At 42.8% G+C, this 19,627-nt stretch overlaps 1 protein-coding gene across 1 annotated transcript in view; it reads left to right on the forward strand.

The window, feature by feature from the left end:
* The first annotated feature begins 1,798 nt into the window (after positions 1–1,798).
* Positions 1,799–19,627, forward strand: part of ADAM19 (ADAM metallopeptidase domain 19) — a 69,808-nt gene continuing 51,979 nt past the window's right edge. The window contains exons 1-2 of the mRNA XM_083353566.1: positions 1,799–1,935; positions 5,833–5,912. Of these exons, the coding sequence (XP_083209692.1) occupies positions 1,842–1,935; positions 5,833–5,912 (174 nt within the window). The 5' untranslated portion in view covers positions 1,799–1,841. The remainder of the gene's footprint in view (positions 1,936–5,832; positions 5,913–19,627) is intronic.

The following is a 19,627-nucleotide window of genomic DNA, read 5'->3' on the forward strand; positions in this document are numbered from 1 at the left end:
TGGAGCCATCATTACATTTGAAAGGAAATTATCTGTGACCATCTGCTCAACCCAGAAGATGGAGCAATGGAAAATATAGCAAAGTATAGCTGCAATGTGCCTAGTTAAGAAGATTGTCCATAGCATACATACATTCTTGATTCAACATGAATCAAAGGAAATTATTCAGCTTCCTATAGGACTTGTTTTGTCAAACTTGAGATTTATTATAGTTACCATATAGCTTTTGTGGGCTACAACCCACAATGGCAGATGCCAGAAATACAACACTGATAATTCACAAAATAATAGTTTCAGGACACCGAGAAAGATCCTGATGTTAGAATGAAAACAGAATCCTTCAGATGAATTCACTATTTCTTATTCTCTTGATTTATTGGATCTAACTCTAGTGGTCAGTGGATTTCATATGTAAACCAGCAATTACAGCTGCCAGAATGTGCTTTTTCTTTCCCAGTTTGTAAAAACTTTCTGAACAGCACTGGACTAGGCACTCTCAAAAGGCCTTTCTCAAGACAACAGTGTCTGCTGGGGTTGGGAAGGGGTCAACAGTGATAAGATGGTGAAGGGAGCATTGTGCTGTAAAGCCCAAGCTTTTTAACGTATGCTAAAGTCATTCTTTCTGCCTTCTTGTTTATTTTGGCTGCCACAGTGTACGCTTGCTGGCACTAGTCTTTTAAATAGGTCTTGTGGATAGTGGGAACTTGGTTACTCATAAAAGGAAATCAAATGCATGACTATAGGACGAAAGGTACTTGGCCCAGAAGCTATCTTGGAATTTATGTTGTTGTTGTTAGTTGCGAAGTCGTGTCCGACCCATCGCGACCCCATGGACAACGTTCCTCCAGGCCTTCCTGTCCTCTACCATCTTCTGGAGTCCATTTAAGTAAATGCCTACTTCTTCAGTGACTCCATCCAGCCACCTCATTTTCCGTCGTGGAAATTATGGTTTGGACCATTTTTTTTAAAAAAAAAACCTTCTTAACCTTCATTTCTTAATCTTAGCACTGGAGAATTCTGGGACTTGAAGTTCACACCTCTTAAAGTTACCGAAGTTGAGAAATACTGATTTAGACTGTGGTGCTTTTCACGCCAGGGAGAGCAACTTAAAATATAGCCTCAACGATGATGTCAAAATTGTGGGTTCCCCACACAACTGACCTCTATGAAAAGAAACATGGAGAAAAATACTATTGTGGGTTTCACTCTACCTCCAGCACCGCCGGCGGCGGCGTCCTCTGGCAAGCAGCAAGTTCTAGACTCGCCACCAGAGGGCGCACCGAAAGGGCCATTCTGGTTACTGCGCAATGCGGTCCCCTTCGGAGCTTGGTGGAGGCGCACGCGACTTCTTATTTCCAAGGCTGGAGCTGCTCGGGGCCGTTGGCTCGATTTGCATGTTAAATTTTAAAATAAGGACAGGCGGAGGAATTTTAATCCGTCAGGGATTTTAGAACCCGAGGAGGCTCCTTAAAAGCAGACCTGATGGAAGTGAAAGATTGCACGTATGAATCCATCGCGCCATAGGCTTGGAGACTTGGAGAAGTAATACTCGCAGCAGCTTCTGATCAATTTGAAAACCGGAGGCACGAGAAAGTGGGAAAGAAGGATCGGTTTTCTCACTGGCATCTTTGGTGGATCCTCATCCTTGATACCGGGAAGATCTCTGACCAATGGGCGGAAGGATGGCTTCCGTCGTGGGCGGGCTTTAAGAATGGCCTTGAGTAGGCGCACGAATTCAAGGGGCTTGTGCCCAATGTCTTTGCAAGCCCGGAGGCATAGAGCGGCGGAGCTGTCAGTCTTCATCTCTCGGACGATCTTCTTCCCAGACCGTTGGAAAAACGATGCCCATGTTGGCAGAAGGGGGCTTGGCTTATTGCATTGGCATCACCTTGCTTTGTCTAAGAGAGTTTGCAGCGGAGCCTTCAGGATGGACAGGTAAATGTTTGTCTCTCTCTGCAACTATGCACGCTAATATTATAATTAGAGCTGCTAATTGAGTAGACATCCAATCTATTCAACTAGACAGAGCAACTTGACTATGAGTGTAAATATCCTCAGCACTGGAAATAATGTTTATTTTTCCTTTAACCGGTAGCATTAAATAAAAGGGCATTTTGCTGGGAATAAATGCTCTCAGCTCTAGGGAATGGAGCAAGTATGAGATGTTAGCATTTCTGGGAAGAGGAAACAATGAGGTGTGTGGTTAGTTTTCATAAGTGCATAAGAATTTGTGCATAAATAACAGGCGTAGAACAGATTGAACAGAGGAGCAGAATTGCTGTTCCTCACCTCCTTGTTCTGCTTTTATTGCTACTGTAATTGTTCTGCTCCCAAGAAGGGTTAATTCAGAAGCAGTGCATTTGTTTGCGAAAAGATGTTCAACAGGTATGCCCAGGAGAAATGGAATTGCTGAATTTTTTTCCAAAACAACACCCACAACCTGGTGTCAGCAGAACCCCGAGGGATAGCTTACAGCAGCTATAATTTAAGAGTCACAGCCTCCAGTTGGATTGAGGTAGAAGTTTTTAATTTTAGTTTAATTGGAAAGGTAAGAGGAGAGAGAGCAGCTTGCCTGTTTCATGGTAGGCAAGTGGTTTTTGCACTATGATAGACAAGCCACTTCACTCTGGTCACTGCTGTCCTTGGTCATTTTTTTAAACATATTCTCTTTCCTCCCCTGAGAAGTTTTCAGCCAAATCAAGTGGAGAAAAAAATCTGCCACTTCCTCCTTTAGACTAAATGACAGGATGAATTATACATTCAAATATGTTTCTTTTCCAGCAGGTCTAGCACTCATCAGATGTGTCAAATATGTAAGGGAGTCAGTTGGGGCGGGGTGGGGTGGGGGTTGGAGGGAGGGAGGGATCCTACAAATGATCAAAACCAAATGTCCTCAAAGCTTTCCAGCCATGGATGGGAGGGATAAAGCAGCCGAGGAATCCACCAATCAGGGCAGTGGAAAACATGGTCCCCACAAAACATCACACCATCATTGGACAAAAGATAGAAAGGAGTTGAAAGTCAGAAAGGAATTCCTTGAGCCAGTGTTGTTTCCAGCTAGTTTACACACAACACTAGAGCAAGTTAAGGCTGGATAAGGAAAAAGCATGTATCAGGCATGAAAACTACATTTATTTATTTATATCCCACCTTTATTTTTTTATATAATTAATTCAAGGTGCTGAACATACCTAATATTCCTTCCTCCTACAATTTTCCCTATAACAACAATCCTGAGAGCGAATGACTAGCCCAAAGTCACCAGTCAGCATTCATGCATAAGGCAGGAGTAAAAACTTTGCTAGTTTCTAGGCCAGCACCTTAACCATTAGACCAGACATGTCAAACACAAGGCCCGGGGGCCAGATCTGGCCCGCAAAGTGGTTTCATGTGGCCCGCGAAGCCATCCTGGAAACAGTGAGGGAACAGCCCCCACTGCCCTGGCCCTGGCCCAGAGACCCTCCTTCTGCCAGAGACCCTCAGATCTGTCCCACTCCTGCCCAGGCCCCCATAGGCACCCTTGATGCGAACGATGTAGAGCTGGCCATGCCCACCCAGTAGGCCATATGCACTCTAGCCACGCCCACCCCGTAGGCCACGCCCACCCAGGCCACACCCACCCAGCCCCTTGAGGGCAACCGCAATGCTGATGCGGCCCTCAATGAAATTGAGTTTGACACCCCTGCATTAGACCAAACCTACGTTGCTGCTTGAGGTGGTCAGCGTAGGGTATAACTAGTGTCAATGAAAAATAATAGAGCAAAGATACAGCTAAGACAAAATACAGTAAAAATGATAGAATCTTAAAATAGAAATTGTATTATTGTCAGGATAATACAGAAGATAAAAGTAGTTACACCTAGAGCTGCAGAGAAGTAACAGTAAGAAAACAAAACTTAAATCAAAAATAGGATAAAGAATAAAGTATATGGAGGAATGTATTTGCCTCATCAAAAAACCTGTATCAGCTTTCTTATATTTACCGGTACTTCAGTGAAGTAAATAACTTTCTTTTCTGAACATTTTAATAATAAAAGACTCTTTAAGTGTAGTAGATATTGTTTCACTTCCTGCCTGAATCTGTTACCATCCACAAACTGAACCAATGATGACTAAGAGGCTTATGCTTCATGTCAGGGATCCCCAACCCCTGGGCCACAGCCCACTACTGGGCCGTGAGCGGTTTGGAACCGGGCCGCAGAAGTGGCAGGTAAGTGTGCATGAGTGCAGGAAGATTCTCCACTTTGCGAGCAGTGGGCAAGTGTGTGCACGTGCACTCCATTTGCGTGACCGATGGGTGCGCACATGGACCTGCGTGTGCTCTTGACAGCTGCTCACATGGAATCATCCCCTCTCCCCTGCCCACCTGCCGGCCCACAAAGCCGGATAGGTTGGGGAATTCTGCCTTATGTAGGATAATACTTACGTTCTGCTCTCAGCAGTCACCAACCAAACCTAGAGATAATGTGCTTTGGGACAGCCTTTTTAAAAAATGGTTCCTAAACCTTGATTGACACACCAACGGCTCCTCCAAAGTACACCCCTTCCCCAATAATTGTTCATGGCCTTTGTAATGATGAGCACATATCTGAGCAGTAGCTTCCCTGCTCTCTTTCTGTGAAAAAACTTCTGATCAATTTAGAAATAAGGATGATTATAAATGGAATTACACATACCTACAAAAATAATAACTCCTTTTTCTGGTGAAAAAAACCAGTGACCAAAGATGATACTTGAATGTTCTGTTTTTGTATCTAGAGATCAGGCAATGTTTCACAAGACAGGTATGATCAGTGGTTGAGGGAACTAGATATATGTTAAAGAGAACAATTAGGAAGGACATGATAACTATCTAAGGGGTTGCTACAAAGAAGAGGGAGTCCACCTATTCTCCAAAGTATTTGAAGGCAGAACAAGAAGCAATGGATGGAAACTAATCAAGGAGAGAACCAACCTAGAAGTAAGGGGAAATTTCCTGACACTCATAACAAATAATCGGTGGAACAACCTGCCTCTAGAAGTTGTGGATGCTCCAACCCAGGAAGTTTTTAAGAAGAGATTGGACAACCGTTTATCTGAAATGGTATAGGGCTTCCTGCTTGAGCAGGGGGTTGGACTAGAAGACCTCCAAGGTCCCTTCCAACTCTATTATTCTGTTCTGTTCTAACACTTTATTTTATTTTTCCGATATTTTAAAGTGTGTAATATGGTCAGATAATTTCTGTTGCAGGGCATATCCCAATAAACAATATGATGACATACATATTGGGTATGTCTAGTTTAATGAAGAGAAGGATGAGGGGGGACATGATAGCAGCCTTCCAGTATCTCAGGGGCTGCCACAAAGAAGAGGGAGTCAAGCTATTCTCCAAAGCACCTGAAGACAGGACAAGAAGCAACAGATGGAAAGTAATCAAAGAGAGAAGCAACCTAGAACTAAGGAGAAATTTCCTGACAGTTAGAACAATTAATCAGCCTCCAGAAGTTGTGAATGCTCCAACACTGGAAGTTTTTAAGAAGAGACTGGACAGCCGATTGTCTGAAATGGTATAGGGTTTCCTGCCTGAGCAGGGGGTTGGGCTAGATGACCTCCAAGATCCCTTCCAACTTTATGATGATGATCATGATGATAATGCTGTTAAAGACGGAATATTTGGAAAATACTAGATGGGTCTTTTCTAAAAATAAAGGATACTGCTGAAGGGAAGTTGGAAATATCTAACATGATAAATGCTGTTGCTGTCTTAATGGATTATGAATCATGGGTTTTTTCCTCTGATGAATTTTACAAGTTCATAATAGATCTTTGAGCAATTCCTTATATTTCTCCAGCAATGAGGAACACTCCCCAGATGCCCCATGAAATTATAATCCCTCAGTGGAGAGCGGATGCAAGTTCAGGCAATCACAAGGTAGGTTTCTAAATTACAATTGCTAGCAAAGATTCTGTTATTCCGATGATTCTTCCAGATACTCATTTTTGATCTGCTCATGGCAAGAATGGCTTGCCTGTGGCTGGTTGCTCGGTAGCTGCAGTGAAGAACCAAAGCAACATAGTTTGCTTGTGTTTGTGTATGTGCGTGTGTGTGAGAGAGAGAGAGAGAAAGAAAAGATGTAGCCTTTTGAGGCAATATATAGGAAGACAATTAGACTGAAAGTTAAAATGAGTATCCCATTTTGAGGTTTGAATGGTTTGATACTAATAATTTCCTCTTCTGCAGAAGGAATCAACCTTTGCCAAAACCTGTCTAAATGTTAAGCATTTGTTTTTCCTTCTCATGAGTTTGTTCTGGGGGAGAGGGTTTTAAAAAAGTCAAGATGATAGCTGAAAATTTGCAATTAAAGTCCCTGCGTTTTAACATCCCTTGTGCACACGACACATATAAAGAAAAATGGAGGTCGATCACTCAGGCATTGCACCCATTGTCACCTTTAAACCTTTCCAGTGGATGTCTCTGCTGCTTCTCCTAGAAGTATCTATAAGATTCAGCTGAATCCAAAGTGAGTTGAATTGGAAAAGTTCAGAAGTTTCAAGTTTCAAGTTTTATTTAATTTGTATACCGCCCTTCTCCTTGGTAGGGACTCAGGGCGGTTCACAGGGCATATATAAAAAAGACAATACAAAAATTAAAAAAGATTAAACCCATGCCCAGTTAAAAACAGTAATACAAATCTAAAATGACAAATTAAAACCCATAATCCCCCGTCAGGCCAGACCAGCCATTACAAATAGGTGGGTCTTCAGGCCACGAGGGAAAGTTCGGAGGTCTGATGCCGTCCGGAGCTCCACCGGCAGTTGGTTCCATAATGCCGGAGCGCCCACAGAGAAGGCCCTCCCCCTGGGGGCCACCAGTCGGCATTCCTTGACTGGCGGCACCCTGAGGAGGCCCTCTCTGTGGGAACGCACAGGGCGGAGGGGAGTTGATGCCGGCAGCAGGTGGTCCCTGAGGTATCCCGGACCCATGCCATGTAAGGACTTAAAGATCGTAACCAAAACCTTGAACCTCACCCGAAAGACAACTGGTAACCAATGCAGCTCGCGGAGCAAAGGTGTAACATGGGAGTACCGGGAAACTCCCAAGACAACTCTCGCGGCCGCATTCTGTACCAGTTGGAGCCTCCGAGTGGTCTTCAAGGGAAGCCCCATGTAGAGAGCATTACAGTAGTCAAGGCGAGAGGTCACGAGCGCATGAGTGACCGTACACAGGGCATCCCGGTCCAGATAGGGTCGCAACTGGCGCACCAGGCGAACCTGGGCGAAAGCCCCCCTAGTCACGGCCACTATATGATCTTCCAGGGTAAGCCGGGAATCTAGGAGGACTCCCAAGTTGCGAGCCCTATCCACGGGGGGTAAGAGCTCACCCCCCATAGAAAGAGATGGAACATTTTGAATGTCCCGGGATGCCGGAATGTACAGCCACTCAGTCTTGTCAGGGTTGAGCTGAAGTCTGTTCCTCCCCATCCAGACCCGAACCGCCTCCAGGCAACGGGACATCACAGAGAGGGCATCACTGGGGTGGTTTGGGGTCGAAATAAAAAGTTGGGTATCATCGGCATATTGATGATACCCAACTCCAAAACCACGAATGATCTCACCCAGCGGTTTCATATAGATGTTGAACAGGAGGGGCGAGAGGACCGATCCCTGAGGAACTCCACAAGCGAGAGTCCTAGGGGTCGACCTCTGCCCCCCTGCCAACACCGACTGCGAGCGTCCCAGGAGATAGGAGGAGAACCACTGAAAAACTGTGCCTCCCACTCCCAATCCCCTGAGACGCCGCAGCAAGATACCATGGTCGATGGTATCGAAAGCCGCCGAGAGGTCTAATAGGACTAGGACAGAGGAATATCCCCTATCCCGAGCCCTCCAGAGATCATTCACCAGAGCGACCAATGCCGTCTCCGTGCTGTGCCCGGGCCTGAAACCCGATTGGTAAGGGTCCAGATAATCCGCTTCATCCAGGACCAGAGGGAGCTGATGCGCCACCACACTCTCAACAACCTTCGCAAGAAAGCGAAGGTTGGAGACTGGACGAAAGTTGTTCAATACAGCTGGGTCCAGGGCAGGCTTCTTGAGGAGAGGTCTCACCACCGCCTCCTTCAAGACGGTGGGGAAATAACCCTCACTCAAAGAAGCAGATATAACCGCCTGGAGCCAGCCTCGTGTCCTCTCCCTAGCTGCATAAACCAGCCAGGAAGGGCACGGATCCAATAAACATGTGGTGGAACTCAGCTTCCCCATAATCCTGTCCACTTCATCAGGGGTCACAGAATCAAACTCCTCCCAGATAACATTGACAGGACCGCCCGTGTCCTGATCGCCAGACTCTGCCCAGCTGGAGTCCAAACCGGTCCGAATCCGAGCGATTTTATCCGTCAGATGTTGACTAAATTCCTCGGCACGACCCTGCAAGGGATCCTCCCTCACCTCCTGATTAAGAAGTGAGCGAGTCACCCTAAACAAGGCGGCCGGGCGGTTATCTGCGGACGCGATGAGGGTGGAGAAGTAATTGCACCTCGCCACCCTCATCGCTGCAAGATAAGACCTAATATAGGTTCTTAACCGCAACCGGTCGGGTTCGGATCGGCTAGACCTCCAGCAGCTCTCTAGGCCCCGTTTTCGACGCTTCATCTCCCGGAGCTCCGCGGAAAACCATGGAGCTCGCTGGGATCTGCGCCGGGTCAGGGGCCGCAAGGGTACAACCCGGTCAAGTGCCTCAGTGGCTGCCCTTTCCCAGGCTTCCACTAAGGCATCCGCCGAGCTGTGAGCAATGGAGGCAGGTGGGGACCCCAGCGCCGCTTGGAATCTATCAGGATCCATTAAGCGTCTGGGGCGGTACCATCTAATTGGCTCCGTGTCCCCACGGCGGGGGGTGGCAAAACGGAAGACCAGCCGCAGGAGATGATGATCGGTCCATGACAGGGGCATAATAAATGGAGAGCCCCCACCAAGTTGTCTGGATCAAAGCAGGGCTTCTCTAGATAAGATTGAATGTAAATCCTTTCTCAATGATGTGGAGGAACAGGAAATATATCTCAGAATACTGATCACTTTTCTTCTTAAGCTAAGGAAAGCACCAGCCTGCAGAGCTGCCCCAAAGTAGCTGATTGACTTTAAATGGTTCATTCGTCGCCATTCTCCAACTGCTGCACTTAGATTCTGAAATTTAGCAAAATATTGCCTGGATTGTCAGTGGAAAAGAGAGACTATAGAGACTAGTGGTTAACATAATACAGTTACAAGTGTGGGAAAACTCCTGGGTGTCCTCGTGCCAGTCTCTCCCACTCAGTCCTAGGCAGAAAGCAAGAGCAAACCACATCCACAAATGTTAACCCCCCCCCCCCAAAAAAAAAGAAACTTCATGGACTTGTCCGTGTAGTTGCCAGAATGAGAAGATCAAAAGAGGGGGGAAAGCAGAGAAACAAAACACTGAAAATAAGAGAAAGAGAAGAAAAAGCATATCAATTCTTTCCAACTGTAAAGGTACTCTTGTACAACAATTTTTTAGTCCAATGAAGCAAAGTGGATCCCCTCAGAAGCAACCAACATGCTGAGAAATCTTAACTCAAACCTGCTGACAAACTATTAAAGAAAAAAAGAGCAGTTCTGTATAAAAATACAAGGTGTAAATAAACCTGGCATATGCTTGCATATACTGTATTTTATTTATTCATTTACCGTATATCCCGCCTTTATTATTTTTTACTCAAGGCAGTGAACATATCCCATACATGTTTGTCCTCCTATTTTCCCTACAACAGCAACCCTTTGGAATGAGTTGGGCTGAGACTGGCCCAAGGTTAGCCAGCTAGCTTTCATGGCAAGGGCGTGATTAGAACTCATGGTCTCCCGCTTTCTAGCCCAATGCCTTAACCATTAGACCAAACTGGCTCTTTATGTACAGAGAAACACACAGACACACAAACACATGCATAGAATCTGTTATCCATATACAGGTGGTCCTTGCTTAACCACATCTCTGTTTAGAAACCATTCAAAGTTACGATGATGCTGAAAAAAGTAGCTTTGGAGTCAGTCCTCATGCTTATGTCCTCCATTGCAGTGTCCTTCCAGCCATGTGGCACTTTGCAACCAGTAAATGGCACTTATGACCATCACAGCGTCCCAGAGTCATGTGTTTGCCATTTTCATGCTTTACAGACAACTTCCAGTAAACAGTCAGTGGAGAAGCCAGCAGTAAATTCACTTCAGGCAGTCCTCAACTTATGCCAATTTGTTTCACAACTGTTTGAAGTTACAGTGACACTGAAAAAAGTGAGTGAGAACAGGTCCTCTCACTTACGTCTCTCACAGTATCCCCCAGCCACTTGATCAGAATTTGGGTTCTTGGCAACTGGCATATAATTATGACCACTGGAGCATTCCATGATCACATGATCACCCTTTGCGACCGGAGGACTTCTGATAAGCAAAGTCGAGGGGGGAGGGGGAGAGCCAGATTTGTTTAATGACTGCTGTGATTCGCTTAACAAGCATGGCCAAAAGATAGTGAAATCAGGTGTGACTCACTTAACAATTGCATCACTTAGCAACAGACCTTTCAGTCCCAATTATGGTTGTAATTGACTATAGCAGTTGCATGATGTCTTGCTTAATGACCATGAGTGCTTCACTTAATAGCTGCAGCAAAAGTAAGGTCATGGCCATCACAGTCATATGATGTCTTGTTTAATCACATGTCACGTGACAAAGTTGCTGATGCCAATTGACATATTGTAATTAAGCAAGGACTAGCTGTGTGTGTGTGTGTGTGTGTGTGTGTGTGTGTGTGTATAGGGGGAAGTTATATACTTCTTTCCCATTTTTATCCAACAGACGTTAGGAAGCTTCAGATTTTTAAACTGAATATTTGGATTTGACTTTCGCAAGTCAGGTGATCTCTACATCAGTCCAAGGAGATTCATTATATTTTCTCAAATGGGCTCTAGACCAAAGTTTGAAAATTCAAACTTTGATTCAAAAAAGATCCCCTGGTTGCAATATTTTATGATGTACAATCCATAGCTGGTAATGCAGGTGCTCTTCAACTTATAACCATTCATTTAGTGACTGTTCAAAGTTACAACAGCACTGAAAAAAGTGACTTATGACTATTTTTCACACTTATGACCATTGTAGCATTCCAGTGATCACGTGATCAAAATTGGGATGCTCGGCAACTGGCATGTATTTATGACAGATGCAGTGTCCCGGGGTGATGTGATCACCCTTTGTGACCTTTTCACAAGCAAAGTCAGTAGGAAAGCCAGATTCACTTAACAACCATATTTGCTAACTTAACAACCGCAGTGATTCACTTAACATCTATTGCAAGAAAATGGGGCAAAACAACTTAGCAACAGAAATTTTGGCTTAATTGTGGTCATAAATCAAGGGATGCCTGTAACCTTTACTGGAACCAACTGGTTATACTTTTTTTATATTTCTGAGGTACTTCTAGCAAATATGCATAATTGCTATTGTGCAAATGAAAATACTTTTTAAAGCTGAAGAGCCTTTTGTCTGTTAATAAATGTCTTGCATAACTTTCTGCTTGGTTCCTCTTGTTGCTTCCTCTTTCATTACCTGGGATAATGTGTGAAAATGCTTATCTCAGAGTAACATATTAGTTTTCATAGTAGTGAAGCTTTTGATGTGGAGGTCATTTTACAGTATGATAGAGGTCCTGAATAGAACAATGAAATTATTTGTGTATAGTTCATATAAACACTTCATCTTTTGAATCATCAATTTTTATTGTGGATAAAAGAGGAAATATGCAATATGTTACCACAGCATTAGATGGGTTGCCTCTGAATTGCTCAAACTGCCACAAAAAAGATAAAATTGCCTTTATATTACTAAAATCTCATGCAAGAACAGAATGGCATTGAAAAAAGTGACTTATGATCATTTTTCAGACTGTTGCAGCATCCCGATCCATGGTCACATAATCAAAATTCAGATGCTTGGCAATTGACTCATATTTATGACAATCGCAGTGCCTTGGGGTCATGTGACCAGCTTCTGCAACCTTTTCACAAGCAAAGTCAATGGGGAAACTAGGTTCACTTAGAACTGTGTTACTAACTTAACAACTGCAGTGATTCAGTTAACAACTGTGGAAGAAAAGTCATAAAATGGGGCAAATTTCACTTCAAAAATGTTTCACTTAGTGACAGAAATTTTAGGCTCAACTGTGGTCATAGGTCGAGGACTAACTGTATACAAATAGTCATCAACTTACAAAGATTTGTTTAGCAACTATCCAAAGATACAGTGGTATTGAAAAAAATTATTTATGACTGGTCCTTGCACTTACAGCGGTCATAGCATCCCTCCAGACACGTGATCAAAATTCGGGCTCTTGGCAACTGGCATCCATTTATGACAGTTGCCTTGTCCCAGGGTCACGTGATTGCCATTTGCAACCTTCTCAGCTGGCTTCTAACAAGCAAAGTCAATGGGGGAAAGCCCGATATTCTGTGTGGCCACGTGATTCACGTAACTGCAGTGATTCCTCTAACCATGGCAACCCAATCCCCCCCGACAACTGCTTTGCTTAGCAACAGAAATTCTACTGCCAATTGTATAGTAAATTGAGGACTATGTTCTGTTCCAGCCTACTACCGGCCCTGCAGAAATGTCACGGACAATCCCTTTTCAATAGTCAATAGGCTGAAAGTAAGCCAACCAAATTTATTTACACAAATGAAACGAAACAGATCCAAAACAGAGCAAAACAAATACTAACCACAACTAAATCAGAAGCTGTTCAAACGGTTGCCTTCAGCAACCAGCACCTCCCACACATTCCCCTTTTAAACACAGTTTCAAGGCATGGCTTCTCTTTGCCTCCTCCCGAGATGCCTCATTGCCCTCCTTTGTTCATTCCTGCTTGTCTGCCTCCTGCTTCGAGCATCCTTGAACAAAGCCAGCTGTGAATCGTCTTCGTCCAAGCTTTCAGGCTCACACAGCTGGGTCTGAGGAGGAACAAGATGGGAGGGGCCTGGCTGAGAGCTCTGTGATGCCTCAGAACTTTCCTCTGCAGGCTCTCCAATCCCCTCCTCCTCCTCCTCCTCCTCCTCCTCCTCCTCCTCCTCCTCCTCAGAATTGTCCGATTCAGCTGCCATACCCACAGGCTGATACTGAATCACAGCAGACTACCTCTATTAGTAGATGCAGACTTGGGTGCAGTCAGGACATTGTTTCTTATGCCTAGTTCAGGACCATTAAAGAAATCCTGAAAACATAAAAAAACTCTTGTTTATGCATTTCAATTGGTCATATGGCTCTTCCCAATTATTATATATTTATTGTTTTACTTTATAAACCTCTTTGCATATTTGGGCATCCATAGTCACTTTTTTTTGCCATCTAATATCTTTGGTAAAGTGACAGCCCAGACTATACACTGTGATAACTGCTGGCTCTTGCTTAAGGAACTGGTGTAATATACAAGACTCGGATAGTATGAATCAGGAGTAATGATTGGATTCAACCTCTCTTCATTTTCTATTGCTCCAGGCCTCGGGCCAATGTTGAGCATTCTTTTAGTCCCTACCCAGTTATTTCCTACAGAAAAACAAAACCAAGTGCAGGGAGCAGGTTTTGGTGATATGAGATCATTCAGTTGTTGGTCTTTGCTGTTCTGACTGTATGGTAGCACCAACCAAAATACAGTGAACACACGCAGAATGTTATTTCCTTTTCTGTGTATGTGGCAGTGTGCTTTGGTTCAATATCCTTTGAGTTTCATTTGTGACCAAATCTTGCAGAGTAAAGGATGGGAAGGATGTGGTAGCCCTGTGCCTCATGCAGGAAAGAGTATTGTTATTCTGTTTTTTGTTTTTCTTGAGTTCAGTGTTACATAGATTGCCTAACAAAGAAAGGCATTGCACAGAGAGCTGTCAAGCTGGAACTCTGTCCACCTCTTTATCCTGGGGGGTGAGCTTGACATCTGTGCAGCCTGATTAACTTAAAGGAAGAAAAGTTGTGCTGAATTTATCCAATGGAGAAAGGGAGCTAGCGATGCTAAACTGCAGACTCAATATTTATTATCTTGTCCTTCAAATTGATCATATTTTAGCATTGTGCATGAATTTAAGTGAATGTAAACTGAAAAATTCTAAGAGGAAAAATTCCTGGTGGGTAAAACAAAGAGTTCTTCCATGGCATTAATTTGAGCAGTCCTAAGGCATTGTGAATGTCCTGTCTTTCATTCTACTGTAACCTCTGTTCTGATTCATATTCCCTTGCTTCAGTTAAATTCGAAGAGAAGGAACAATTTCTATGGACCTTTGGCATCTTGGGAAGCATAAATTGAGACAGTATGCAATTGAAAAATGTAAAGATCATAACTAGGGAAAGAACAGCAACCACAACCTCACAGACATAAATACGCTTTAAAATGAAGTAGAACCAGTGCTTTTTTTCTTAAAAAAAAAAGTGTCGGAACTCAGAGGTGCTGTCACTGGGAGCGATGCTGGAGTCTTGCTACGGTGTCGCCGCCCATCCTTTGCACCCCCGCCCCTGCAGCTCGGAGCCACAAGCCGCGGGGATTCCCCTCCCCACAGCTGCCGTGGGGATTCCCCTCCCCACAGCCGCTGTGGGGATTCCCCTCCCCACAGTTGCCATGCCATGGCCCATGCTGAGCCCCCACCCGGAGCTGCTCCGAACCCCGACCCAGAGCTGTGTTCCTCGTGGCAGTGGTCTCCGGTGCCAAACAGCTGATGGCCTCTGGCACTGGCACTCGTTCACTTACTGCCCCGTCGCTTCCAAATGCAGTGAGTGAGCAAGCAAGTGGCATTTGGAAGCATTTGGAAGTGATGGGGCAGTAACTGAGTGAGTGAATGAACAAATGGCGTTTGGAAGCATTGGGCCAGTGAGTGAGTGAATGAGAAAATGGCGTTTGGAAGCGATGGGGCAGTAAGTGAGCGAGCGAGCAAGAGGCCTTTGAAAGAGACGGAGTGAGTGGGGGAGATACTGAATGAGGTGCCTTTGAAAGAGACAGAGCAGTGAGTGAGAGCGACTGCAGGCTTTTGTGAGCAAAGTGTGAGTGAGTGGAGAGGGGACTTTTGCGAGAGAAGGGTGAGAGAAAAAGGGAAAAGTGAGGGGGAGAAGGGAAAAAGAAAAGGCACTGACTTCTGACTTCCTCTGTTACAGGAATAGAAGGAAGCATTAACAGTGAACCTGAACTTTTTGCTTTTCTATAATATTATAAACTAGCCATTTCTATAACAATAAATGAATCTAACCAATGAAACCCAAAATCCCCCCCCTTTTTTTTAGTCATCAAGTTTTTGACACCTTGTTAAGCACTGATGGTGCTTGAATATTGTCATGTCCTAAAAGTGGTACAATTTCTGAAAAGGTTGAAAAGCCCTGATGTAAATGCAGCCTAAATTGTTTATTGCCATCCTATTTGCAAATAATATCTTACTTACCTAGTTGAGATGGTGTAGTTGGGTAGCAGGGAGGGGTGCAAAGTTCCTGCCTTCACTGCAGACAACTTTCCTGTGCAATGTTTGCTGGCTGGGTCTTTTGGCGCACTCAGCAGCAATTCCAGGCATAGGCAACCTTGGCTCTTTTATGACTCGTGGACTTCAACTCCCAGAAGATGTTACATAACATAACATCAACTGGAAGATGTTAAACTGTCCTTCTGTTTCTTTCCTTCCCAAAAATTGTGTTAATGAGTCCTCTCTAAGCTCTGCTGATCAGCTTGTCCTGGATTGTTTTTCCACAAAACAGAACATCTCATTTTAGATATATCACATATAATTGAAGATTGTAATTAGTTGCGTGTGCACATTCAGCAAGTGTGATATATTTGTGCTGGCATTTCTAGGCCTCTTTCCAACCACATCCAGAAAAAATTGTAACAAACATTGGAATTCTTAAGGCCATGTTTGGTATTTCCCAGCAATCTGTTACTGGAAGGAAAAAGCAATCCCTGCTGCATTACTGATCCCAGAGAAGCATTTGCATGTATGCAGGTATCCTTAGGGTGCCATAGTTATGGATGAGAAATATTGGTTGCAAAGTTGGCATTTCTGGATGTAATACAGATATTTTGGACTTATTTTTGTTTCTTTGCATGTTTGATATTTTTAAAAGGGCATATGCTACTGACTACGCTTATGCACATATGTAACATCTTGCTAGGATACATGACCATTGCTTGTCCAGAATGTGAAAAGTGAAAGATTGTGACTAAACAAAATTTTAATGTACAGATAATACCACCAGAAATTATTTTAGCCTTTTTAATAAATGTTGTTATTGATGTTAAGCTCACCATGGAAAACATCATATATTGTTATGTATATACTAGATTAATTATTTAAAGACTGAAGTGCAACATAACTAGATTCTAAATAATCTATTTTTCAAAACACACAACAGTCCAAACAGTAAAAGTAAGGTCCAAATTAAGAATATTTCTTTCTAAGAATTGTTTAATTTAAAGTGGTTTAGTTGTAATAGATGGTTAGATTCAAAATAGTTTTCAAGAGTATGTACAAAAGATACTATTTTTTTCTAGCATCAGCTAAATTAGACATATTATATTGAGAAAAATTTTCTCATTTCTTTCCTGTTACCTTTATTGATTTCATTGCAGAGATGTTAACATAGGAAATAGATTATTTTGTTATCTAATTTTACCTTCCAAAAGACAGAAGCAGATGAAAAATGTGAGGTTCTTTTCTATTGGCTTTTTTGAATTAGCTGTTTTAGATTCTAAAAGTTTAGTTCCTAAAGAAGTAACCCTGTAAATAATTTTAATGTCCTCCTCTAGTGCAGGGTAGGCAACCTTGGCTCTTTTAGGACTCAAGGACTTCAACTCCCAGAATTCCTGAGCCAGAATGGCTCAGCTTGGAAACCTCTCCCTTTCCCCTCAGCATGGCTGGCTCAGGATTTCTGGGAGTTGAAGTCCACGAGTCATAAAAAAGAGCCAAGATTGCCTGCAATAGGCTTTCGAAAGCCAATAGAGGGAGCTTATTTTTTTTTTGCAAAAAAAGGTGCCAGAACGCCATTCTGAGTGTTGTATGAGAAAAACAGCCCTGAGTAGAACACATACAGTAAGCATCTTTTATGTGGGCGGAGGTATTTCCAAGGATTTGGAAGTGTTTGATATTGACACAGTATTAATGAAAATGAACCAAACAACCCAAAAAAGATGGAGGTTAAATAAAAAGAACAGAGAGAAACTAAAATTGTCAACCAATATTCTAGTTTATCCAATTACCAACCAATATTACCCAATTACCAATCAATATTTTACTTTATCCAAAAAGAGGAGGCCTCTGACAAAAGTAAAAAAAAAATCCAAAGGCTTTGTAGGTGGAAAGGATTGTGGCATGGCTGGAAAGTTCATTGTAATAATTTGAGGAATGTAGGTAATAGAACTTTAAAATTAAAATAGACATTTTCTTTCATAGTTAATGAAATTGTATATATAAGATGACATCACAGAGAGCTACCAGAGTGTAGTGCCCTAAAACCTAGGGGTTGGACTAGGGCTGGGGAAGTCCAAACTGTTGTCCTCCCTCAACCAAAGAGGAGCCTTTGGGGCAACTCACTTAGCCCAACCTGCCTCACATGGTTGTAGCTGTGAAATAGAAGACTACCATCTGAAATTCCTGGAGGAAAGACAAGATATATATCTAACAAAGAATAAACAGATAATGGATGGATGGATGGATGGATGGATGGATGGATGGATGGATGGATGGATAGGGTCAGCAACATTTAACAGTGCACTGAGTCATAAAAATATGCTTGGACTCTAGCTAGAGTACAGTACATATTCTTTATCTTATTGTTTGTGTGCTCAGCATTTAGTGAATGAATGAATCTGTAATTATATTTAGTTAGCTGTAGCTGGGGGATTTATATTTGTGTGGTGTATCTGTATCTATGGTTGACCACAGGAAGTAATGTTTTAATGTGATGTCATCTGAGAAGATAGAATCAGGTTTTTAGATGTTTTTTGAGGTTGAAAGCTTAAAAGTAAAATAGGTATGTTGTGGCTTAATAATCTATTTAGCTTTTAATTTTCAAGAACACCACAAAAATTATGCTACGGAAAACAAGTGATTTGCTTTCAACTTTTATCAGTGTGGTCTGGGGAGTTAGCCTCTATAGATTGTGAAAAATGAGCTTGGGGACTGCATACAGGCTTCATGTTTCTATCCCACATGAAAAGAGAAGTAATTTAATTTTACAAAGAGAAAACAAGACCTAATCCATGATGGTTAAAAAACAAGGAATCTATTCACCTAGATCAGGGGTGGGAACCATGGTTTCCCACCCCTGACCTAGATAGACTATGTTCCCTGTATCCTGTCATAGATATAGAAAAAAGAATGTAGAATACAAATACTGTACAGAAGGTGCAATGTTCTACTAAGTAGAATGTCCTACTAAGACTACAGGGGACAGATGGTTATGCAAAGCTATGAAGATGACAGCAATTCTTTAATAATATAATTTGAGCTGCAGGGGCCCAAATTGCCATTTTCCTTCCTGTTCATTGACAGTTTTAATTCATTATATCTAATATGTATGCTGGCAAGGTTATGCAGGGGAAGGAGACAACAGCTTGTTATTTTGTTCATGTTTGTTGCAGTGCCTATATTTGGTTCCTCAGCTCAAAGTGACAGTCACACAGAAGATCACTCTAATTGGCCAACTTCCCCACAGATGTAGCAAGAACTCTATTACCTTCTTTTTCAGAACCTGCTGCCAGTAACTGTCACAACACATGTCCTCATTAATTTCCTTTTAAGCTGGGTTTTCTCTATACAGTTGGTCATGTTGCATGTCCATATACTGTAGAAATGTTGGTGGCAATTAGAGAAAAGGAAATTCTTCAGATTGCAACATCTGACACCAAGATGTTTTAACGGGCTCTTAAAGATACTGAGTGGTATGTCAAGGAAAAGATTATAACAAATCTGATTGAAAATACTTGGTGATATTTCAAGAGGCCCCTTGTTGTACGAAGACATTTGGTTTGACCCCTTTTTCCAGAAGCCACCGATTCATCAAACTGGTGTCAACCAGAAAGCATTGTACAGGGGTAGATTGGTACACATGCAGAATCATAGCTTTGAAGGAGACGACTTAGATTATCATGTCATACCCTCTACTCAGTAGAGCAATCCAGATAGAAACATCTCTAACAGATATATCAAGTTTGCACTTGAACACATCTGGTGAAGAAGAATTTCCACCTCTCTGGGTAATTGTTTCCACTGTCAAAATGCTGGTACAGCTAGGAAGGTTTTCATCACAATTAGTAAGAAACTGTCTTGCTGCAGTAGCATGGTTATGAAGGCATGCATTCAGTATCATTGAGCTGGAATGCAGGAGTTGAATTTTAATTCAATGTTCATCAGAAGCTGACTCCAAAAATCAGCTTCTCACAGTTTTTCTCTCTTTTTAATTGTAGTTCAGTGTACCATTTGCAAGCACAGAGTAGATTAATGGATTTGAAGTATAGTATCAACTGATCAAGAAACCTATGTCAACAGAAGTAAGGAAGAGCATGAAGCTATAATTTGAAGTTGGCTTGCTCTGAAGTTTGAATCCTGAAAATTCAAATGTTTACCGAGACAG

Source organism: Vipera ursinii (assembly GCF_947247035.1).
Source record: "Vipera ursinii genome assembly, chromosome: 2".
Taxonomy (NCBI): Eukaryota; Metazoa; Chordata; class Lepidosauria; order Squamata; family Viperidae; genus Vipera; species Vipera ursinii.